At 38.7% G+C, this 25,094-nt stretch overlaps 2 protein-coding genes and 1 non-coding gene across 4 annotated transcripts in view; 1 reads left to right on the top strand and 2 right to left on the bottom strand.

Moving 5' to 3' along the window:
- Matn2 (matrilin 2) overlaps positions 1-12,891 on the top strand; it is a 138,720-nt gene extending 125,829 nt beyond the window's left edge. Inside the window, exons 13-19 of one of the 2 annotated variants that reach the window (XM_027947724.3) lie at positions 1,555-1,677; positions 5,555-5,968; positions 8,569-8,721; positions 9,769-9,840; positions 10,221-10,298; positions 10,647-10,745; positions 12,339-12,891. In XM_027947724.3, the coding sequence (XP_027803525.2) occupies positions 1,555-1,677; positions 5,555-5,968; positions 8,569-8,721; positions 9,769-9,840; positions 10,221-10,298; positions 10,647-10,745; positions 12,339-12,394 (995 nt within the window). In that variant the 3' untranslated portion in view covers positions 12,395-12,891. Of the gene's footprint in view, positions 1-1,554; positions 1,678-5,554; positions 5,969-8,568; positions 8,722-9,768; positions 9,841-10,163; positions 10,299-10,646; positions 10,746-12,338 lie in introns of both variants that reach the window. The other variant, XM_027947715.3, reaches the window with a different exon arrangement.
- A 4,216-nt stretch (positions 12,892-17,107) lies between these two features.
- Positions 17,108-19,439, bottom strand: Rpl30 (ribosomal protein L30). Its single transcript, XM_027947103.2, has 5 exons — positions 19,384-19,439; positions 19,223-19,275; positions 18,836-18,981; positions 17,961-18,091; positions 17,108-17,214 (listed from the first exon to the last, which is right to left on the bottom strand). Exons 2-5 carry the CDS (start codon positions 19,241-19,243, stop codon positions 17,165-17,167), a joined length of 348 nt encoding a protein of 115 aa, XP_027802904.1. The 5' UTR covers positions 19,244-19,275; positions 19,384-19,439; the 3' UTR covers positions 17,108-17,164.
- On the bottom strand, positions 17,443-17,576 carry LOC114106576 (small nucleolar RNA SNORA72). The gene has a single exon (XR_003585223.1). It is a non-coding gene; the product is annotated as a small nucleolar RNA SNORA72 (small nucleolar RNA).
- Positions 19,440-25,094: the final 5,655 nt, after the last annotated feature.

The raw sequence follows: 25,094 nt of genomic DNA, 5'->3' as shown, positions 1-25,094 counted from the left end.
CTAAGTTACTGAGGCTGGCTGAGTTTGCAACTTCCTGCCTTCATCTCCTAGCCACTGGGATTACAGGCTTTTTCTACCGCACCCAGCCCTGGTGGGTGTTTTCACAATCTCTACTTGATTTGGTCACGCTGTGCCCCAGTGGGCAGAATGGTCCTTTATTGGGCAAGGCAAAATCAGTCCCTTTGCTTTTGAGGTTGATTTAGGGGGGATTTCCTGCAGAGCCATACCCCACGTTGACACAGCCGGGTGGGGGTGGAAGTCACTGCCCTCATTCTTTTTTTTTTTTTTAATAGGTGGACACAATGTCTTTTTTTGAGCCACAACCCAAGCCCCACTGCCCTTATTCTTGCCTCAGGAAGAGGGCTCCTTCCTGTAGCAACAAGTTCTGTGTGAACAACCGAGTCCTCGCAGGCCTTGGAGCCCTGGCCCAACTGCAGGCATCCCCCCAGCCTTCTCAGTCTTAGCTAACACTATGGTTTCCTTTCTTTGGAGACCACATCCACACTTCTGCTCATTATGTCTGCCTGATCCATTTGTTCCTGCTTTTATTTCTTGAACATGGGTATAACCCCCTACCGCACACCCACATACCATCTATTCACTCAGCATCCTGATTGCTTAGTAAGTTGAGGTGTTTTGCACCAGGTACAGCTTCTACCTCTGGAATTTGATCACTAAGTCATATCCCACCGTTCCTGTTTCCTAGAGGGCTCTGTAGTTGTTGATTCCAATTTTGTGTGGGGCTTCTCCTTTTAAAGGGCTAATAAAGAGCCAAAGGGTTGTCTATGGGTCGCCTGAGGAAGACTCAGGAGATGCTGTGCCTCAGCTGGGCCACCGGCTTGTTGGATGACCTTCGGCAGCTCAGTGAAACTCTTTGAGGATCCGTTTTTTCATTTATACCTTGAGTAGAACTATTCTATCTTCCTTTCCTCCCAGAGGTGGTGAGAATCAAAGGGCTGTAACTACTTTAAAAAATTCAAAATAACCTCACACACGAGAAATGTTCATAGACCAACAAAATGGAGTGTTTGGGATCTCCATGGAGAGAAATCAGGAGCTAAAGCTCAGCAAACAATTCTAATTTGATAGTAAATCCAGGACACCCAGTCACCCATCTTTCCATTCAGACTTGTGGGAATTAGAGCTTCTTGGGAGGAGGAGCTTATCCCCGATCTTGGGCTATCCAAATGTGAGACTAAAAAAGATGCCATTTAGAGGGTTTGCACAGCTGGGCACAGTGGCACACGCCTGTAATCCCAGTGATTTGAGAAGTTGAGGCAGGAGGATCACAAGTTCAAAGCCAGCCTCAGCAAAAGCAAGGCACTGAGCAACTCAGTGAGACCCTGTCTCTAAATAAAATACAAAATAGGGCTGGGGATGTGGCTCAGTGGTTGAGTGCCCTAATACCCACCTCTGCCCCTGCCCCACGTCCCCAAACAGAAGGTTTGCACTTTTTTTTTTAAGTGGCTATTTCGTCAACCTCTCCACGTGTGACTGTTCATGCCAGCTCTTTTCTGACTGGTGGGATTGTTTACCCCCCCACATTTTCCTCAGGGAAGGACGTCTGCAAATCAACCCCTCACGGCTGCGAACACATTTGTGTCAACAATGGCAATTCCTACATCTGCAAGTGCTCAGAGGGATTTGTTCTAGCTGAGGATGGAAGGCGGTGCAAGAGTAAGTGATGAGAACTTGGCTCTGCTTTCTCTTTGCTTTGGAGCATCTGCCTTTTGGACTATTTTCAGGCACCTCTGCTTCTCCCATAAAGAAGAGTGTGTGTGCACAGAGGGTGGGGGAGGAGGTGTAACTGTAGCAGCACCTGCGAAAGCACTTTCGGTTTTAGTTGACAGTTCATTATCAGCCAAAAGGCTGGAGTGATCTTTGACTGAGGAAGAGTATCTGGCTGGGAGAGGTAGGACTGTGCTAGTTCTGCCAATGGTACTTTAGGAAAAGAGAGATGAGATGATGGATCAAAGCTTGAAACGTAAAAAAAATAAAATAAAATAAAACCACCAAATAGCAAAGGAAGTCTTGAGAGAATTATTTGATAATCCCAGAGAATCTCTTTTTAAACATGGCAGGCAACTTAAAAATCATAAAAGAAAAAAGGAAAAATATATATTAAGAGATTAAAACTATGATACTTTTTTTTAACCTATTGGTTATCAGATTTCACAAAGTTTGATGGTTCCTATGTTGGCAAAGATAGGTTGTAAAAGGCAATTATAAGCCGGGTGCTGTGGCGGACGCCTGTAATCCCAGCAGCTCAGGAGGCTGAGGCAGGAGGATCATGAGTTCAAAGCCAGCCTCAGCAAAAGTGAGGGGCTATGCAACTCAGTAAGAGCCTGGCTCTAAATAAAATACAAAATAGGGCTGGGGATGTGGCTCAGTGGTTAATGCCCCTGAGTTCAATCCCCGGTACAAAAAAAAAAAAGAAAAAAAGGCAATTATAAACAGATCAGTGGATATCTGAATTAGCACAACCTTTAGGAGGGCAATTTAGCCATATTTTAAATGCAATTCTACTTCTAAGAGTTTATCGTACAGATGTGTGTGTGTTCACAAAGGCATACGCATGTGGATATTTTGTGTAGCATTACTTGTAGCAGCAAAAAACAAGCTAAATGTCTACCCTTAAGAGTCTCATTAAGGGCCAGATGTATGGTATATACCTGTAATCCCAGCAACTCAGGGAAGGATCACAAGTTTGAGGCCAGCTTCAGAAACTTAGTGAGAACCTATCTCAAAAATTAATGAAGACAAAAAAACTTTCTATTAGGAAAGATGCATGATTAATTAATTCAGAGCATGAACTTCAAGTTAGAAAGAAAACAAAGGGGCGGGGGGCTGGGGATGGGCTCAGTGGTTAAGCATCCCTGGATTCAATCCCTGGGTTACATAAATTATGGTACATCTATACAATGAGATTTGATGTAGATGTTAAAAGAATGAAGCAGGGGCTGGGGTTGTGGCTCATTGGTAGAGCACTTGCCGAGCATGTGTGAGGCTCTGGGTTCGAGTCTCAGCACCACATATAAATAAAATAAAGGTTTGATTACAACTAAAATAAATATATATTTTAAAAAAGAATGAAGATGCTCTATACATAGCCCTGAGATATTGTAAATGAAAAAAGCATAAGGATCAATAGTTTTTATTATGTTACCATTGCTGTATTTTGTATAAGACTGTAACACACACACATATGTCCTTTTGAAATTTTTGAATTTTTCTATGTACATGTATTGTTTTTCAGAAAATTTAAAGGAATAAGATAAACATAACTTAGAAAAAATAAGCACCATGGTGAGGGGATTTGGTTCCATATCTAGCAGTAAATAAAGAATGAAACTGGGAAACTTTATAGAAAATAAAAATACGTGAGATACCATTCAAACACTAAATAACTATCTCCTTGTTCATGATTTATCTGACACCCCTACCCCAGGGACAGCCATAAGGGAGAAGCTACAGCTCAGCATGAAGACAAAAAAACTTTCTATTAGGAAAGATGCATGATTAATTAGTTCAGAGCATGAACTTCAAGTTAGAATGCCCACCCATACTGCCTGGTCAGACTACTTAACTTCTCCGAGTCTGTTTCCTCCTCTGTAAAATGGGGATAACAGCTCACGTAGCCAGAATGCAGAATACGTGAGACCCTGTCTTCCAGGGCTGGTATACAGAAAGTGCTCAATGAATGATCACTGTTGCAGTCATTACAGGCAGAGTGGTCTGAGGACAGGGGTGATAGATTCTCATCAAGAGAGGAGTTCAGACCACAGCAGGCCTGGAGTAGATGACCTGCCAAGGTCTTATCTAACTCTGAAATTCTAGAACCCTGTGAAAATTATGTTCTGAAAGTAAATCACAGCTCACAAATGAACTACCATAAAGAAAATGCCAAAAGAAAGCATGACTGGTCTACCTGCAAACAAGCACCTGGCAAGTGGGGCGGAAAGCAAAGAAGGGTCTGGGTGCTTCTGACATTTTCTGCTCTCTCTGGCATTCCTGTCTTCCTGAGGAGCCTTTATGCAGCCCTCTGTGGGGAGGCTGCAAGGGCTGGTATACAGGAGGAGCAGGAAGGAATTTTTGCTGCTGGTAAATTGTACCAGTATTTCTGAAATCTGCTGGAGAAGCACATGCAGGCCAGCTGAGTCTTTTTCTGGTTGACTCAGAAACAGGCTATGAATGTAAATGAAGCTTTGAATTGGCCTTTTCCTCTTTCACTAATAAAGAATCAATAGGTTGAATAATGAAGACAAGCACTTAATGGAGAGAGAGAGAAGGACCCCAAGCCCCCAGTCCCCAAGATTCATACATACACACACGATTACATTAGCATGTTATACCAGCCAGGCATAAAAATGGGTCTTTACTTGCTTGTATTGTTATGCTTCACTTTGAAAGATTAGACAGCAGCTTGATATAGAAAAGAGAATGTTATAATAATAATATACTGTGGTCTATTTGAAATGATCTCATCCATTTGGGATCTGGAAATTTTTCTTCTCCTCACACCCAAATTGCTTAAGTATTTGCATAACGTTTTTCTCTTTTACCCTCAACCATCTGCATTGCTCAAAAATCTTTGGTATAGATACAGAATTCACAGTGAGCTTCATTTTTAAGCTTTAACAGGGCAGTGGAAGTACTTACAGGTGTGCTACCCACTAACCAATAGATACTGCCTCATTCTTTTATTCTGTCAATCAACGTTTATTGAACACCTATTGTGTGCCAGACATTAGGGGCACAGAAATGAATGAAATCCAGCCTCTACTGAGGAAGAACTCACAGACTAAAGGAGGAGACAAACACATAATAAAATAATTATTGTACAACGTGGAATGCTGCATCCAGTACGTTGGACTGTAAGCAACTTGGCATTAGACATTTGTCTTTGTCACAACCATAATCCTGCTGTGTCTACTGTTTTGCACAAGGCAGATGCTCAATAAATTTTGGTTGAGTAAATTGATAGAATTACGGGTATTCAGCTAATGCAATCTGGGTTACTAGGAAACCATCCTTGGAAGAGATGATGACTGAGCAGAATTTTAAGAATCTCCTTCTCCTTTGTCACTCAGCATGGCAGCACTTATGTGATGTCATCCTCCCAGCATGAAGTGATAGGAATGGTTAGAGTGTAGTCAGACCCTTCAGTGTACCCACTGTACCTCGGAGACCTGGCTGTCACTGATTAGGGTACAATGTGGGATTGATTTCTTAGATGATTTGTACATCTGCTGTGTGTTTTTGCTTATGAAAATTACTATTTTTACTGATTTGACAAGCCAAACATAAAAGTATATATGAAAATGATTGTTGCTTGTGACATTCCCAACACCTCATCTGTCCTGTGAATTGTCTTCTAAGTACCATGCGCTAACCGGTTGCCCAACTGGAGCTCCGTGTCCTGTGTATTGTCTAATTAAAAACCAAGGTAGTTCTCCAAAGCAGTTGTGCCTCCAATTAGAGCACAATTTTCTATTCTTTTTCGTAAATGATTTTTAATTACCCAACCAGATCAATTTTCCTTTTGTTCATGTAGGATGCACTGAAGGACCAATTGACCTGGTCTTTGTGATTGATGGATCCAAGAGCCTTGGAGAAGAGAATTTTGAGATCGTGAAGCAGTTTGTCACTGGCATTATAGATTCCTTGGCAATTTCTCCCAAAGCTGCTCGAGTGGGGCTGCTCCAGTACTCCACGCAGGTCCGCACAGAGTTTACCCTGAGAAACTTCAACTCCGCCAAAGACATGAAGAAAGCTGTAGCCCACATGAAGTACATGGGCAAGGGCTCTATGACGGGGCTGGCCCTGAAACACATGTTCGAGAGAAGTTTTACCCAAGTAGAAGGGGCCAGGCCCCTCTCCACACGGGTGCCCAGAGTGGCCATCGTATTCACAGACGGACGGGCTCAAGATGACGTCTCCGAGTGGGCCAGCAAAGCCAAGGCCAATGGTAATACAGAATGGAGGTGCTTTACACCACTTGAGGTTCAGGTTTCTTAAACTCTAAGTGGTCACAGCTGACCATTAACGTAAAATTCCTTGATTTTCGTAAGGAAATTTTCCTGACAACCACCATTATACCCCTTAGCGACCTTAATGGGATCTCAGAGGTGTTAAAATGCTCAAGAAGGACGGGAAAGTCTCCCAGAGTGGGAGGCTACACAGCCCACACCCAGCAATGTGATTTACTACCCAGTGTGTGACTTCCAGTGGATAGACTCACCCCTGTACTTGCTATGTAACCACAGACAGACATACAACAGTGCCCAAACACTGGTAATGCTGCTTTAGAATCACTTAAAGAGCTTGTTAAAAAATACGTTTATCTTCATACATTTTTTTAAAATACCAGTGCTCTGAAACTATGATCACCTTAAGATAGAGAACATTTTTGTGTTTGCAGGAAGAGAAAGTTAGCTTTTGAAAAAGAAAATCAAAATGCTAGGAAGGATGATGACTAAGTTCTTTTTGTGCAGTAAAGCTCAGTCTCCTCTTGAGGTTTTCCTGACCTCCTGTATAATGCAGGCAGGGATTTGAGTGTTTCTTCTGTTGTGTGGATGCGAAGTGTAGAAGAGTGTGGCCCTTGGCAAAAGACAACCAGAAGCTGGGATGACTGGTAGAGACAGTTTATAGTGAAGGGTGTGGATTCCTCAGGGGAGATGAGGAAACTTGAGGTTGTGAAGCATTGTGCTTGCAAGCCACCTCCTGTAAGTACTTGCTGAGGACACAGCAGATCCTCTAATGGGACAAATGGGAGACACAGAACACTGCCTCACCCAAGACTTTATGGGCGTAGTGCCTAGATCGGACTGGGCATGCAGAAGATGCATGACAAATGCTCAGTAGTTAAAGTACTCCCAGCTCCCCTGGTGAGCTCCATTCTCCTACAGAAAGGCCCGTTCACACTGACCTCAACTACTCTCTTTGTGAAGGAGGCTATTTTATTGACATTGCTTACTGTACAGTCTGCTCCTTGCTTCCTTGCCTAAGAGAGTGGGAGCCAGAAAAAGTGTCCAGCTCTGAATCAGCTGGGTGGACTGTAAAACTGGCTGTTCACATTAGACTAGATTGCTAGAATTAATGTCTAACCCATCCGCCCCTCTAGAGCCTGTGTTCTTAAAAAAGCATCAGGAAAAGCATTTTCGTCTCTAGGAACAATGGTTAGCCCTTTCACTTGACTTACTGAAATTTATCTTACACTTGCCCCTCAAGTTTCCACACATTACCCAAAGGTGGGTGATAGGAGATATATGGTTCTTCAAATAAGGTTTATCGGAAGTAACATCCTCACATGAATTTAATTATTTCTATATATAGTTAACATAATCCTAAAATAGTTACCCTTTTTAGGAAGTTGTATGTAAAGTCATTAGGCTCTTAGACAAATATGCTGACCTTGGCTGTTGAACTTACACAGACTTAGAACAAGTCACAACTCTCAGCCCTTGAATTTCAGAGCCACTTTTATGTGCGTTTAAGAAATATTGTCTAATGAATTGGCCAGAATAAATTATCAGTGCTGGACTGGGGATGTGGCTCAGTGGTAGAGCGTTTGCCTAACATGTGTAAGGCACTGGGTTTGATTCTTAGCACATTAAAAAAAAAAAGAAAAGAAAAAAGAAAGAATAAATAAAATGAAGGTATTGTGTCCATCTACAACTTAATTTAAAAAAAAGATATCAGTTCTGAAAACTGTTGGAAAACAAGGAGAGCTTAATTCTTATTGCATTTTACTTTCAAATGAACAGTATACAAGGGAAGGGGGAAGAATGATTAATCTGATTTAGAAAAGCTTTTGGAGAAAATTCATACCCCTTTTGAAATCTAATGTTGAGCCAGGCACATGCATGTAATCCTAGCAACTTGGGAGGCTGAGGCAGCATTGCAACTTTGAGCCCAGACTTAGTAATTTAGACTCTTTCTCAAAACCAAAAATAAAAATGGCTATGGATGTAGCTCAGTGGTAAAGTTCCAAAAAACAAACAAACAAAAAAAGAAATCTAATGTTGACATTTAGGTTTGTTCTCTTGACTGGGGATTTCCAGTGATCTGCAGATTCTCCTCCTCAGCTTACCGTCTCCTCATAAGATTGTGTCCTCCTAAGAAAAACAGGCAGAAGGCAGTTTCACTTGACCCTAGATTATTGAAGGTTCCTATCTTGGTTATAAGATCATAAATTGTCCTGCTTCTTAAAATTCTTCCAGAAGAGATCCCCATTTTAATAGCCATAAGATAGGTGTTCTTTTCTACTTATCCAGAAGGCTAATTCAGGGAAAATTTGCAGATTTGTTAAATAACTCTCCCTGAAGCTGAGCAACATGTTGGGTACCCAACCTCTCCCAGATCCCTCACTTCTCTTTAGGGTCCCTCTCTTTTGTTCATAGGGCCAAAGCAAAATGGAGGGAAAATACAAACAAAGGGGTGTTGGTATGGACCCCTCCCTCAATCACATCACTTAATATCTAGCTGACTTTGGATGTAGTACACATAACTTCCAGAGCAGGGATGCAAATCCCTAACTGCCTTGTTCTTACCTGTTTTGCTCCCTAGGTATCACTATGTATGCTGTTGGGGTTGGAAAAGCCATTGAGGAAGAACTACAGGAGATTGCCTCTGAGCCTACTGACAAACATCTCTTCTATGCAGAAGACTTCAGTTCAATGGGCGAGATAAGTGAAAAGCTAAAGAAAGGCATCTGTGAAGGTACTCTAGCAGCATCTAGGAAAGGCCAGTATGAACAATCAAAGGAGGAATCTCAACCCATTCTTTCAGCATAATCAAAAAAGTGCCTCCTGGTGGTCAGGGTCAGTGGTACTTAGAATCAGTAATCATAAAAAAGGGAACAGAAGAGAGGGAAAGACAAAACTGATAACTACCACAGCTTGAGCACTTGCTCTGTGCAGAGCAGTGTGATAAATAGTAGGAGGTGCCAGCCTACTTAATCCGCACCAAAGCCTTAGAAAAGTGATCGTGTAGCAGGAAACAATCATTATATAAACCAGGAGAGAAGAGGTGCAATTTCAAAATATGCCTGTAATTTGGAGTGGAAAGGGATGGTTATCCTTGCAAGCTCACTGTTGGAAATTCAAAGAATGCTTTTCTGCATGGACAACTCATGTGTATAGAATATTATTAGACTGCCCTTTAGAATTCAAATTTTGAATTCTTAATGTTTTTCCACAATCCACTAATTGTGCCAAGTAGGCTTGTACACGGTAGTTCTGTCCATTTTTCTTCCTACTCATGCCCCAGGTACAATCACCTCTAAAATCCAATCTAAGTGATGTGTCTTAATCCTCTAAAGGAAAACTCTGAGATAAAGGGGGACCAGGGAGGGAAGGTCTTTCAGATTCCTGTGAGTAGATCATACATTGCCTCTTGGCCATTTTGTTCATGTTGAAATGCCTCGCTCGAGTTGGATTGCTGGCATTTCAACTTGATTCAACAAATTTAACCATTTTTCTACCCTTCACTCTAGATATGTTTTTTATTTTTTGGGAGGATGTGGGGGAGCATTCTTTAGAAGCTGTACATAAGGGGAGAAGGCTTCTCTTAGAACTGCCCTAAAATGGTCATCGATTATAACAGTAAACAACTGCTTTTCTGAGAATTTGGTATTACCAATAAAAACAAACCAAACCAAACCTGAGTTATGGCAGGAGGTAAGGAGTTGGTCTGAGACTAGCTTCCTCAAGCACATGCATGGGTATGGAAAACTGTTATCCCTTCTGGTCACCTCTTTCCACTCAGCTCTAGAAGACTCTGATGGAAGACAGGACTCCCCAGCAGGGGAACTGCCAAAGAGGGTCCACCAGCCAACAGGTAATTTTTTAAAACAATGTTTTCAGAATCTCTGGTGGGTGTTTCTGCCATGGTTTCTCTCCCAATAAAAGTTGTAAAATAATGAAAGTAAGAAAGATTTAAATTATGTTAACTGAGGCCTTTTTTCCTGTAACAAGGAAATTTATACTTCAAGTTTGTAATTTGGTACCTAGTAGCTCTGCTAATAGACTTTTTGCCTCAGTATATCAAAGTAAAGCTCTGTACTAGGTGGCAGGAATAGCAAGCGCCTTATTGTGCTGCTGGCTACTTTAGACCACAGTGGTGTTAAGCAGGTTTGACTTCAGTTTTCTTTCTCTTTACAGAATCTGAGCCAGTCACCATAAATATCCAAGACCTACTTTCCTGTTCTAATTTTGCAGTGCAACATAGATATCTATTTGAAGAAGACCATCTTTCACGGTCTACACAAAAACTTTTCCACTCAACAAAATCTTCAGGTAATTCCAAGTAAAATAGTTACTATAATTTGATAACAGCATTGCAACTTGCCAAAAAACTTGGCTTAAAGGAAATAGGAAGGAGGAAAAGAGAACTTAAATAGAATAAGAACAAAAAAAAAAGAAGAGAAACAGTATTCTGTCCCCTAATCCACAGTTAAGGCCTGTTTCAGTGCTAGAAGCATAGATAGTCCTTTCCTGGTATTTACTTCACTGGATCTGACTGTGTGGAAAAAGTGGAACATTTCTTTCACTATGGTTTTCTCTATATGATGATTCAATCCTATTATTATGTGTCTGGACGTTTGGTGGATGACAGAGGTGAACACTTTCCATCTGCTTTCTCAGGAAGCCCTCTGGAAGAAAAACACGATCAATGCAAATGTGAAAACCTCATAATGTTCCAGAACCTTGCAAATGAAGAAGTAAAAAAATTAACACAGCGCTATATCCTTTTCTAGTGTTATGCTGCATATGGAATGCAAAGAATATTACCAAAACTCACAAATGCTCTGTATGGCTTTTATCAGGTGAAATTATTCCCAGGAAGTTGAGGATAGTGAGCTCCAGGAAAAGCTTTTTCTTAAAAAAAAAGAAGATTGCCATGCCAACACAGGGTCAAGCCAGGCTTAGTGGCAAGTGTCAGGCATTTAGTGTCAGGCATTTAGTTGCCATATGCTGTCCTAGGAGGATTAGCAGAAATGCTAGTCAACCAGGCAATATGTAAGAAAATAAAATAAAGGACTTAATTCCCTCTCTGCTAGGACGATATATACCGGATCTGAAGTGCATCAAAGGTACAGTGTCTCTAGGTAGAGAATGTGGTAGACTTAAGAGGTTTCAAACTCAGTTTAAACCCCCAACATTTTCTTTGGCCATAAACTGCACAGCAGCCACATTTGGATTCAATGTGTAGTTTCTAAAGGATTTCTCTTTTATTGGGCTTTTTTTTTCTTCTCATTTTTTTGGCAGCAGATAGTTTTATATCAGCACTCTAGAAGATGAAACATTCTACCAAGGGAACAGTAAGATCCAATGATTCATTAAAACAATATTATAAATAAAAGGAATGCTTTGGGATAATAGAGAAATGAGGATTCAGTGCTTTTTACACATTGATCACACTGCCAACTGCTCTGAACTTAAAATTACAGTAAGCTTACTAAAGCTGGCTGATATGTATCTCGGCGTGCATCAACTAGCCTATAGGGAAATGGTTTAATTCTGAACTACCACTGGGCCAAGGGGCTTGTATAATAAGAAACAACAGCACATAGCAATTCCCCTTCTAAAAGCTGCAAACAGGCTCCCCTAAGTAAAACAGAACAATTTTTTTGACAGTGGTTAATAGACGTCAAATAGACGATGAATCTGGGTTCCCATTCTGCCAAAGGGGCAGGTAGATGGCATTAAGGAGCTTCCTGGGAAGACACTTGATTTAATGCCTCTTCTCTCTTTCTACTCCACCTCTGAAGGTCTACTTCCCAAGAGACTAAAGTTATGAATGAAAAGAGCACAGATCAAATTCCTCCAGGAAGCTACCTTTTAGCTTTACCTTGTATCATGGGTGAAAACTCCCTCTCTTCTCTTCTGACTTTATATATTACTTTTCAAGTCCTAATCTTTCATATTCTTCTCTTTACAACATCCCCAACATTATCATTTCTGGTTCCCAGAGGTGTGCTATAGCAAACTCTTTTACAAGCAACAGGGGTATGAATGCCATTAAAAATCTGAATCAGTTAAAAAATTTAAACTATTTCTTGATTTGTGTGTGTGTATATAATGATTACATATAACAGTGGGATGGCTCTGTCTTTAGAAATGAACTTAACTTGAACTATATTTGTCTTGAAAGTGTGTTAAATTAGTTTCTTAAACTTATAATCAGGGTTTTAAAATACTTGACAAGAATTCTTTTTTTTTAAGCTCAAAGCCTTTTATATTTCAGGACAAAATTTTATTTAGATAAATCAAGTTGTATTAGAATGTCAATGAAAATATGCAATTCAGATCCCTCTTCCTTAATTTGAGATTTACTAGAAGAAATGACACAGAGAATGGAAGCCTTGGAAAATCGCCTGAGATACAGATGAAGACTAGAAACACTCCACACATCCTTATGTCACTGTATCAAGAATTGCAATGGAAGCAGCACAGAGCCCCAAAGCTCAGGCTATTAGGTCTATAATGTTGGGAAGTAAAACACAACCAGTTCAGAGGAAGCTGGTTTACTATACAAAGAAAATAAAATACCAACTTGTATAAATTTATTTAGGGGAGGGGAACTTCAGAATCTTGATGAGTTTACCATAAGAATAAATAAGCTATGCAAGGTATTTTGTAATGTTCTGTGGATATAATTTGCTTCTGCCTCATCCTGCCTTAGTGTTGTAATCTCATCGACTACAAAATATTTTGCAGTCTTACTTCTTAGAACACTGGCCATAGGAAATGCTAATTTTTTGTATTGGACTTTACCTTGATATATATATATGGATGTATGCACAAAATAATAGGACATATGTACTTGTGTAACAAGTTGAATTTTTTTATACAATATTAAAATTTATCACTTCAGAGAATAGCATCCTGTGCAAAATTCTTAATTTTTTTTAAAAAAAATATTTTTAAGTTGTAGATGAACACAATGTCTTTATTTATTTATTTTTATGTGGTGCTGAGGATCAAACCCAGGGCCTCACACTTGCAAGGCAAGTGCTCTACCACTGAGCTACAGCCCCAACCCCCCAAATTCTTAATTTTACATGCAAGATATGTATACATGAAAATGGCCAATTATGTACATTTAAAAAAAAGTTTGATCTCAGTGATTAGGAAATGCAGGGTAAAACAAAAACCTTTTTTTTTTTTACTCTACTAGTGGCAAAAATGAAAGTTTGTCAAGTGTTCTTAAGGCGTGGAACTATAAGACTTTTATACACTGCTAAGAAGAGTGCAAATTGGCAGTCTCTTTGCAGAATAAATCTGCCTGCCCCAAATGAAACTAAAAACGCAGGAAACCCTGTAACTGTAGCAGGACTTACAGGTATATTACTCAATGATTTTAGTACATATATACAAGGAGACCTGTACAAGAATGCTACTAGAGTTTGTAAAAGCAACATACTAGCAAAAACCTAAACATTATCAGAAGGGGAACTGATATAATACACTAACATGTATATTTAAGTACAGAAAATATTCCAGAGTGATAGACATCTAATGAGGAAAATAAGGAAGTGAGAATAGTCAAAAAAGACTTCAACTATGTCTGCTTAGGAAGATAAACTGAACAAGAAACAAAGACAAAAAGTCATCTTTCCCCAAGGAAGTCACTACACTTTAAGAATCCAAATGATGTCTTATAAACAAAACTTGATAAATCTATACTGAAGTATCTTAAGACAAGTGTTTACATCAGAATAAGCTCCCAAAAAGCAGTGTGGCAGAATGGGAAGAACATCTCTTAAGGCCTCAACCTTATCTGAAAAACCCATTTGACCCTAAATATAGACGTTTTCGTTAGGAAGCTGTATTGATTTGGATTCACATTATTTGAGATATAACCAGTTCAGGCACTGCTTAGTTTGCTCAGTTTGACTTTAAATTCTGTTGTGTTCAAGCTCCCTCTAGTGGCTCAAGACTACCCTTCCTCTTTTAAGCTATTAAATATTTCTACAACTTGGTGCGGAAAAGAGGCAGTTTCATGGAAAACTGGAAAACAAAGGCTTCCAACCAAAGCATCAAAATGTACAGATTAATCCAAGATATTTAACTTAGGGAATGCCTAAAATATAAAATATTTTTTGTTTTTGCAACTTTTACATGAAGGGTTTTGCATTCCACTTTTATCATTTATCACCTGTCTTAATTTCATCTGTTAAAATGGAAGTAACAGTACTGTCGTGTTGTCAAAGGATCGATTGTATATACATTTAGTAAAAGGACCCAAACCTTTCAAATGCTCAATATTAGCTATTATGTTTTTATTCTTCAGCAGCCAACAGTATCTGACCCAGAGATGGTAAGTGTATGAGTGAGAATGAATTGTTTCTGCTTTTGTTCTTTAGTAGTTCCCTCCCCTACATTATCTTTTGAACAAAAACAGGAGGCAATGAATTTAACAGTAAATGCACAAAATTACTGAAAAAGTACCATCAGTTAGATGAAGATAAAATTCTGGACAGTCATAAGCTTAATGTCATTGTTTAAGCACTAGAAAATATTATTCACTCTAATATTTTTGGTGACAAAATTGAGACCGTCTTTAAGACCTTAGCTTAATGAGAGGCAGATATTAATGCTATAAAATAGGTTTTAAGGTAACTCAGAGGCACCTAATCTAGACTGAAAGATGATGCTGAACTTATCCTCAGAATAAGTACAGGTAGGCCCAGAAATGCAGAATGGGAGCTGGTAGTTGTAGATGTGACGGCAGACCAAAAACTCCAGGTGATCATCTTCCAGATTACCCAGCTGGTCATGCATTTATGACCAACCTAAAACTTAATTTTTTTATAACCTTTTGCTCCTGCCACCATCCTGTACCAATTCCAGTTGTTACACTTCACAACAGCCAACCTCTTCATTGGGACAGCTATCTCTATTCCTAACAGTAGACGTATGGAGTAAATTCAGCTGGCTGGGATTTTCTGTAGTTCCTCTTGTTTTAGAGGCAAACACATTATTTTTATTGCAATCAAAAAAGAAAATGCCACTTTAGACAGTCCTAATGGCATTTTCTCCAGCAGCAGTTTAATGGCACTTTATCTCAGGCCAGGAAATGTTTCCTATTTAAACTTTTACAGAAAGACTGCACAGCCAAGAAGTTGTATCATAAAAACACTGCAAAGATATAGTAGACTGGAACCCACATTTTTAAAAATTTTATTTATTTTACTCATTTTAGTTGTTGATGGATCTTATTTTTTATTTATATGTGGTGCTGAGAATCGAACCCAGTGCCTCACACATTCAAGGCAAGCGCTCAACCACTGAGCCACAATCCCAGCCCCCCAAGATTCCCACACTTTTTAAAGTAAATTAGAACAAGTTAAACTAGAGGGGAAAATAATCTAAAAATAACTCAATAGGGTGGAACTCTCATTAGTGGGAAAAATTAACAAAGCAAATATAAGAAGCACATACTTCCTTAACCAAGAGGCAAAATTTTGAATTATGGTAGTCAGACCAAGCAATTCTTATCAAAGACAAAGATTTCAAACAATTTAAGAATACCAGTCTCTGAATATGTAAACATGAACACCTTATACCATTTAAAATTTTTCATGTAACCCAATGGCTCTTAACAAGATATGCTAATCTAAAAAGGTGGACGTGATATTTGGTGGTTATGTTTCAATGAAATGGAAGGGAAACCAGGAATAAAAAACAGCTTCAGTATCCTCAGCTCTCCCAAAGAACTGCATTGTCAAACATCAGTATGCTCCCAAAATGTAAGAGTAACAACCACTCTAGTAATAGCTACTCTCCAAAAGTGTATCTACAACCTCTGATTTAACACCAAGATCAGATGTTACCTTAAAATAAACCCAAGGGGAATGACACAATATTTAACAAAATGTTATTATAAACCTATTAAGAGATAGCCCTAACTCTAAGTTCAGTAAATGGCTGACCTTTTGGACAGTAAACGTAAGGCATCCTCTTTTCCTGTCTATCATCAAAAATTGCCTGAAAAGATGTGAGGCCAAAGAGGGAAGATGGAGACTGCTAAATCCAAGACAGTAATTTCTGACACTTCTATAGTCTCCCTCAAAGTCCAGCAGACTGCACATATATTCCATTAGCATCATTCAACTTGGTAAGTGAGGATGTAGCGTCAATATTTTCCCCCAAATTAATTCCTCTTACTGTTCCAAAGTACATTAATATATGTGGGGAAGGGGTTCTATGAGGTATATGGTATACATTTTCCCCAAAATCTCAACACCAAACATACTTCATGTCTTTTAGGACTAAATGATACAAAACTCATCCCAGCAATTTGACAAAACTTATGAAGATCTGGGCTTATTCTTAAGTCATCCACATATATTTCTTCTATCTCTTCATTAAAGTTCAATAGTACTTTTCTCAGCCTATGAAAACACTCTAGATGGGGAAACATTTCGCTTAAATCTTACTACTCAGATTTGATAAATTGTAATTCTGGCTGTTTAACCTCAAAGCATCTCAAACACATTCAAAAATAAAAATGCAAATAATATCCTCAGACTAGAATTATGAAAATTAAGTCTCTTAAAAACCTAGCATATGAACATCCTCAATCTGAAATTTTCTTAGAACTGACATAAGTAGAATATCCATGATCTCAAACTGTTTCATGTATAAAATTATTAAATATACTGTATACGTGTTGGAGTTTTGTGGCTCAGTGGTACAGTGTTTGCCTAGCATGCATGAGGCACTGGGTTCAATCCCCAGAACCACATAAATAAAACTAAACAAAATAAAGGTATTTGTGCCCACCTACAACTAAAAATGTTTTTAAAAAAATACTGTATATAATTCACAAATGAATTTTGTATTTAGACTCAGGTCCCATTCTGAGATTTCATTAGTATATGCAAATATTTCAAAATCTGCAAAACATTTCTGGTCTTCTGCATTTCAGGTAAAGGATACTCAATGCTTTCCCTTTAGAAAAACAAGAAAATGGAAACTATGATGTATAAGTCTTTACCCAAAGTCTTGTCACATCCAGCTCCCCCCTCTGCCTCTCTATATTACCTCCAGGAAAGTTTTCAGAAACTAAAAGACACAAAGAAAATAACCAAAATGAATGCAGTGTTTTTAAAACACACTCTGCCAAGTTTTATTAAAGAAAAATTTTACACATTTTACTTTTCACCAGTCTGTTCTGGCATGCTTCTAATGATATCAGAATCACCTAGAAAATAAAAACAGTAATTTTACAATACATTTAATGGCAACTGGTAGTAACAAAATTTCTGTATTTTGTTTACATGTTCTTTTAGACAAGTCTGCAACTTAGTATTGATTATTTGCAAGTTACCCCACTAGCTGTACTATCATTTTTCAAAAGGTAGATCAAGATAATGTAGAATCATAGTCATAATATGGTCATACAAAATGATCATATTGTAAATCAGATTGGGTTTATCACCAGCACTTATAAAACCAGACCCAGGGAAAGAACTAGGTCTGGGGACACCATGCATGGTCTTAATATAGCGAATGTTTAGCCTGCCCTGATTATTACAAAAATCAGAACAGCGAGAATATTCGCAGAATTTTATGAGTTATCTAAAATTCACAGGTTCAAAACATAACACTTCATCCCAACCCTCAACCTAATTTTACCTGTCCTTTCTCAGGCAACAAAGATTACTTTTTTACTATTTTATCTGATTATTTCCGCCTTATAGTTTCACTTTTTACAGTTCCCAAGTCATTATTATTTTAGTGTTTTATTAAAGAGTCTCAAAGTAAGAAAAAAAAATTGATTTATAACAAAGCCAATTATAAGATTATTATCAATTCTCTGCAAAATAAAACTAGAATTATCCTTTAGCCAAACTCACAACCTGAACTCAGGAACCAAAGACATTTCCATAACAAGAAATACTGGTATTATATTACAAGGAAAAATGATTTTATGTTTTAAAAATATACCTGGATCAATGATAGACAGTGTGCACACTCTGTAGTATTTTCCACATGCTGTGCCCAGTTCAATATTATTGCCACTGTAGTGATGGACACCAGTTTTGGCCAACATGGCATAGTACTCTATTTCAGATTTCCTTTAGGAACCAAAAAAAAAAAAGGCAAATCAATACCAAGTGACAAAAGATACTCTTTATCTTATTAATTGTAATGTTGGTGAGACTTTCTAATTAAACATACTACTCTTGAAAACATGGAATAAGACCCAACACTCTAGGCTCCACCAATAACCAGACATCTATATAAGATCTCTGAGCAGGTTATACATTAGCATGGAAAATAGAGAGTAGGGGATTAATCATATGGCTAATACTCTGCGAATTCCTTTAGCTTATTTACAATATCTACTAGGGTTCAATTTCAAAACAGTCCAAAAAATTAATCCGGGCTCAGAAGTGACACACAGGGCTGAATTCAGTGATTCCATGAGACCCTCTAACTTGTCCAGCCTAATTTTTTACCTGATTTTCTGTACTACAACGAATACAATGAAGCACCTTTCAAGCATCTCAAAGCTAAAGAAATAAGGATAAATGGCAGAATAAAAAATATAAGGAGAAACAAATTATACATCTGTGCTTCCTTCAAACTTTGACAATCTGTGATTTTAGCCCCCCTTCACACATTTCTCCTCAAAGAAAGCAAATGATGATGGGACACAAGTTAAGGACGAAACATCAAAACAGCAACCACAATAATTATTCTGTTTGCGAAAAATAAACTTGTACATAAAATCAAATTCATGCAACGCAGATTACTTTTCTAGACATTCGTTCATGATGAATTTGCAGTCGGCGACACATTGAAGTTCCCTCCATTACCTCAAAGCTGGACAGTTGTTGGCAAGGATGACCAATTTCGCTTTGCCCTGTCTGATCATCTTCAGAGTTTGCTTGTACCCCAGTACATACTTTCCACTTTTCATAACAAGCTGAAGCCGAGAGTTGATCGACTCCAGGGACTTTTTCTACAAAGCAAACATTGAATACGAATGTGAAGGCCTCATTTACAACCACCTCAAAACAAGATCCAACTTTCTGGAATTAAGCCGCTTAGTAAAACCTTTTAAGCCACGGAGAGCCTCTCAGGTTCCTTTTAGAACCCTCCCAATGCCAGTGGGCATGCTGCCTCCCCGCTCAGATCTGCACGGCCCGGCTCAGACTCGTCTCCACGTGAATCGGCTTCAGGCCCCAGCCCTCCTCACTCACCGTCTTTTTTGCGGCCACCATCTTCCTGCCTTAGATGCGGGACGGCCCCCAACCTGAAACATAGAGAAGACAGTACAGGAGATTTAAGATCCCAGGTTTTAACCGGCAATCGGGAGGGTTCCTCGAGCCAGATAACTCTCGGCACTGCGGAGCTCACTCACCTAGAGCAGCCGTCAAGATGGCCGGAGAGCTAGAAAGGAAGGAATTCCCACAATGCAAAGTTCTTTACTGCAGATCCGGAGGACGCTAGGACCGGAAGCGGAAGCAAATAGCAAACGGAAGGGGTGGGGCTAGAAGCGTGCGGCCGCTGTCGGTTGCTATGGATACCACCAGTTCTAATGGTGGGCGGGCCGTTAACTTCTCTCTGTGTCCTTAAATTTTCTGCCTCGTATTGGATTAGGCTACAAGCTGCGAGTTTAGGAAAACCGAAGCGTCGAACCTGGCAAGAACTGGCGAAACCAACTGAGAGTACGGTAGAAGGGCCGGGAGAAGAGGCAGTTTGTCTGCTGAAGGCGCCGCTCCTGCGGAGGCTCCTGGAGGGAGCCGGAGCCGCTTTTCCTGCTTCTACCCTTCGCAGGTCAGAAGCAGCTGGATCCACTCTTCTGCCCTTGCCCAGGTTGCGGGTCCTTCGGAGAACGGTGGCTTCACGCGCAGAATCCCCAAGGCTCAGCTTTTGTGGCTATGTTAGAATGATTCGGGGCACTGAAATCTACTTTTTAAAAAAATCTTTTTTTTTTTTTTTTTTTTTTTTTGCTGTGAACCTTGGAGCTTGGTATAAATATCCAGTGACGAATTGTACAAGATATTAGGTACTGAAAGTTCCCACCTCCTCACCAGTACCAAAATAAATTAATTAAAAAGTAAAATCTGCCCGGTGCGAAGGGGGACATACCTGTAACCCCAGGGACTTGGGAGGCCGAGGCAGGAAAATTGCAGTTTCTAGATCCTCAGCAATTTAGCAACACCCTGTCTCAAAAAGGGCTGGGATATAGCTCAAAGATGAAGCGCCCCTGGGTTTAATCCCCAGTTCAAAAAAAAAAAAAAAAAAAAAATCAGACCGGTAAGTAAGCAATTTGTCCTGTTATTTTGCCCTGAGGACGGGAAAGGGAAGGACCTCTTTCTGTCTTCTTCCTCTCGCCCTCACACACAACCTTTTCATTCTCAGCTTTACATATCTAATGTTATTGTCAGGTCTAAGACCAGAACCCTGGTCTGTAACTCAGATTCTTTTCCAAAATTTATTCAAATGTGTGACTCACTTTGAGGTGAATTTAACCTAACAATAAAGTAGCTAGTATAGTGTGGCTGGAGTAGAGCATTTGTGAGAAGAAATAATAAGAATACAAAAAAAAAAAAATTTAAATGTAGTAATGATAGGAACTTGGGGTGCAGCATTTGCCTAGAATACACAAAACCCTGGGTTTGGTGCCCAGCAACGTGCAGACACGATTTAAATATAAGAATTATGTGAGTTTGATTTAGAGTTAATTTTAAAAAATCATTTTATGGGGCTGGGTTGTAGCTCAGTGGTAGAGCTCTTGCCTAGCATGTGTGAGGTACTGGTTTGATTCTCAGCACCGCATATAAATAAGTAAAATAAAAGTCCATTGACAACTAAAAAAAAATTAAAAATAATTTTATGCTCAAAATCTTATTTATTCTAGACTTTTTCCCAGAAATATTTAAATTCCAGGAAACTCCTTATCATTGCTGAAGAACCTTTGAGGGACACCCTTGATTTATAGCATTATTAGAAGTAACATCTGGACAGTGATTCCATTGTCAGTAGAACTTGAAAACAGTGAAGACACTAATATTAGATTGCCACCAGAAAGATTAAGTTAGATATAGGTTAGGGAAACAGGTTCTTTTGAAGGATGGATTAACATTGTGTCAAAACAAAATGAACATATAAAAGCGTTTAATATAAGGCGACACAGAATCTCAATGATTTCTCAGGAGAATGACTGGAGGTTGGAAGAGGAAGAGGAAATCTTATTTTATTCCCTTCTATGTATTCAAATATTTTGGCCTAGCAATCAAACTTTTAGAAACCTATCCTACAAGTATGTTCACACTATTGCTCAAAAAAATGTAAACAAGGATATATATTTCACCATTATTTTACTAGCAAAAGTATCTTAGAAACAATATCAAATGCTCATCATTCTTAACCAGTATATACATTTGCATAGACTTAGAAAAAAGTATGGAAAGCTAATTATCAAAACTTACCTCTGGAAGAGAAATTAGAAGATCAGGAGGAGAAGAAAGAGCCTTATCTTTTTTACTATATATTTCAATACTGCTTTAATTGTTTTACAGTGAATATTAACTGTTAGTACATTAAAAATTCCTTTTTAATAATAAAATGTTCTTTTTTAAATATATTTTTGAATTGGTATCTTGAGAAACATCAATTATACTTCAAAGCAGTATTTCTCAGTCTGGTTTCCAGGTCACAGGAATCAAAACCACCTGGAGCTGACTTCTAGGCCCATATTTGTCTATGGAAAAGATGTATGTATGTGGGATCTGGGAATCATTTAATAAGCAGCCTAGAAGCCTCATATGAATCCTAAAATTTGAGAAGTAAAGACCTAAAGAGTGAGATAGCCAAGATGTTTCTGAGGCATGCTTGCTTAGACAGATACAAACTAAATAATAATGATGACTTATACTTTTGTATTGAGCTTTGGACTTTCAAAACTTTTTATAAGAACTGGGGCTGTAGCTCAGTGGCGGAGTGCTTGCCTAGCACATGTGAGGCACTGGGTTTAATCCTTAGCACTGCATTTAAAAAATAAATAAATAAAATAAAGTTGTCCATCTACAACTACAAAAAATTTTTTAAACATTTAATATTTATTTTCAAATTATTATAATTTTAATTGACAAATAATTGTATTTATGAGTTATCATGATATTTTGATATATGTATGCATTTTGGAATAATCAAATCTAGCTAATTAACATTTATCACCTCACATGCTCATCATCTTTTTTTGTGGTAAGAACATTTAACTTAATCCCTTAGCAATTATGAACTATACATTAATACTAGTTATAATAACCATGCTGTGCAATGGATCACAAAAATGTATTCCTACTCTGTCACTGAACCTTGCACCCTTTGACCAACATCCCTCTCCATCCCCTCACCCCCCAGGCTTTGTTGACCACTATTCTACTCCCTTCTGAGTTTAACATTTTAAGATACTATCTATATGTGAGCATTCAGTATTTGTCTTTATGTACCTGTCTATTTCATTTAGCATAATATATTTCGGCTAATCCATGTTGTTCCACATGACATAGTTAATTCTTTCTTTACAGCACAATGATATCCTATTGTATGTGTCTGTGTGTATCACATTTTCTTTATCCATATATCTGTTGATGGACATAAATTGTGTTTTAATAATTCACTTTCTCCCAAAATAATCAGAATAGCTATAGCCTCCATTTTAGAAAATGATTAAAAGCACTTAAAGCAACTTTCCTGAGATGCTCTTTGTTATACAATACCTAGTTTCCTGTCCTTGTTATACTTTTAAAGAAAGGATTGCTTTCTCTCTGAGTTTTTACCATGGTAGGGCTGTTTAAAAAAAAAAAAAAAAGTCTTGTTTACAAAATCAGTCAGCTGGCCAGATTTGGCCTGTGGGCCATAATTTGCTGACTCCTGTGTTAGAAAATTTCTATCACTATTATTATATTATAAATGTTAAATAAATATTATATTAAAAATAGTTACTTTATGTCTCATAGAGAATATTCTTATTCTAAAGAAATGTATGTTGAATTATTTGGTGGTGAAGTGTCATGATGTCTTTAACTCATTTTCAAATGGTTCAAATAAAACTATATGTAGCCCTAGAAGACAGGTAGGTAGAGCAAATGCAGCAAAGTGTTAACAATTGTTGAATTTAGGTGGAGGGTATATAGCTGTTCATTGTTCTAGTCAACTTTCTAAATTTGAAAATTATCGTACTAAAATGTTTGGAAATGCATATGCTTTGAGAAAAGAGTTTGCCATTTGGATGTTATTACTTCTGGATTTTAGCCCATAGCATTTCAGAGTATTTTTGAAAAATACCAACAGATTACTCTGAAAGGACATAATTAACACAAATCTTTCCTTTACCAAAATTGCCTCACCCCATTTCTTAATACTCTGTAGGCACCTGCATTTATTGTGTTTTCTGGGTTTTACTTGCTGAGAAAAGTGACAGCCTGCATTCCTTGTTAGAGCATATCAGTACTAAGTTGTTATGGTTTGGATCTGAGGTGTTCCCCTAAAGCTTCTGTGTTAATCCAGGAGGTGAAATAATTAGATCATGAAAGCTGTAACCTAATTGGTTTGAAAGCACTATTTTGAATGGGTTGAATAATAACTCTAGGCAGGTGGGACATAGCTGGAAGAAATGGGTCACTGAACATGTTCCTGGGGAAGTGTTCATCTTCTCTTTAGCCCCTTCCCCTCTCTGGCTGCCTTGAGCAAAGCAGCACTCCTCTGCCACACCCTTTGGCCATGATATTCTGCCTCACCTTGGTCCCAAAGCAACAGAGTCAGACAATGATGGGCTGAACCTTTGAAACCATGAGCCCAAATAAACTTTTCCTTCTCTCAGTTGTTCTTCTCAGATATTTTGGTCTCAGCAATGTAAAGGTGACTAACAGAGAGATTGGTACTGAGAGTAGAGTCATTGCTGTGACTAACCTGACTAGGTTTAGAAGCCTTCAGTACTGATTTGCAGGAGGAGTTTGGAAATCTTTGGAGATGGAAGCAGGAGAAGCCTTAGAATGTTGTAAGCATAGCTAAATGGGTGATTTGAGTAGGAGCTCAGAAGACCAGAATGCCAACAGGAATTCAGACAATAAGGACTGTGTTCATGAGGTTTCAGAGATGGAGGAGTCAACTGGAATTGGACTAGAAACCATTCATGTTGTAGTCTTGCAAATAACTTGTCTATACTTCACCCATGTTCGTGAGGTCAAATTTAAAGGTGATGGACTAATTAATCTGGTAGAGAAAATTTCAAGGCAGCATAGCATTCAGATGGTGGCATGAATATTGCTATTGGCTTTTAGACAGGTTTACTGTGAGAATTTGGAACAGAAAGCAAAACAGGAAGATTTTGAAAGCTTGCAGTTTGGCCAGAAAAGTGCATGTAAACTTGAAGCCAAAGAAACTGTGGTTAGTGAAGAGATTACTACCACTAAAAAGAAGTTAATACTTTGCACAGAGACAATAGTAAAGATGACTTTAGGGTATTCATAAATTTGCAAGACCATTATGTATTGGATGTGTATAACTTGCTTTTTATTTTTTTAGTACTGGATATTGAACTCAGGGGCAGTTTACCATCACAAGGTCAGGATATAATAATAATAATAACTTGTTTTAGAGACCATGGGGCCTCTCAGCTTGCATGAGGGTCCTAGGAAGTTGTCTTATCATGACCAGATGCCCAGAAACTCCAAGGCCTCTGCAGCCATAGTGTGAGGGATCCAGCTAGCTTGAGCTGGCAGGAGACCTTGGCTTCATTCACATGGTACTGCAGGACTTCAGGATGCTGCAGTTAGAGGGTCATGGAGGCTTCCAGCAAGATTTCAAAGGAAGACCTGGGAAATCAGGAAAATGTAGCAGGATTGGAATCCCTGTAGGATGCCCCTGAGAGGGTGATGCATAAAACTGTAGGAATTAAGAAATGCCAGTGACATGGAACATCTGCTGAAGAAAGCTGCTGGCTGCAGACAAAATCTGGCTTAAAGAGGCCACATGGGCTGAAACCAGCAGGGTCAAGGTGGCAGGGCTGCCAAAGCCCTCTGGAGATCACATCTTGTCACCACGTGTCCCAATGCTAGACTT

The sequence above is a fragment of the Marmota flaviventris genome, chromosome 15, assembly GCF_047511675.1.
Source record: "Marmota flaviventris isolate mMarFla1 chromosome 15, mMarFla1.hap1, whole genome shotgun sequence".
NCBI lineage: Eukaryota > Metazoa > Chordata > Mammalia > Rodentia > Sciuridae > Marmota > Marmota flaviventris.
This window is presented reverse-complemented; position numbering and strand designations above follow the sequence as displayed.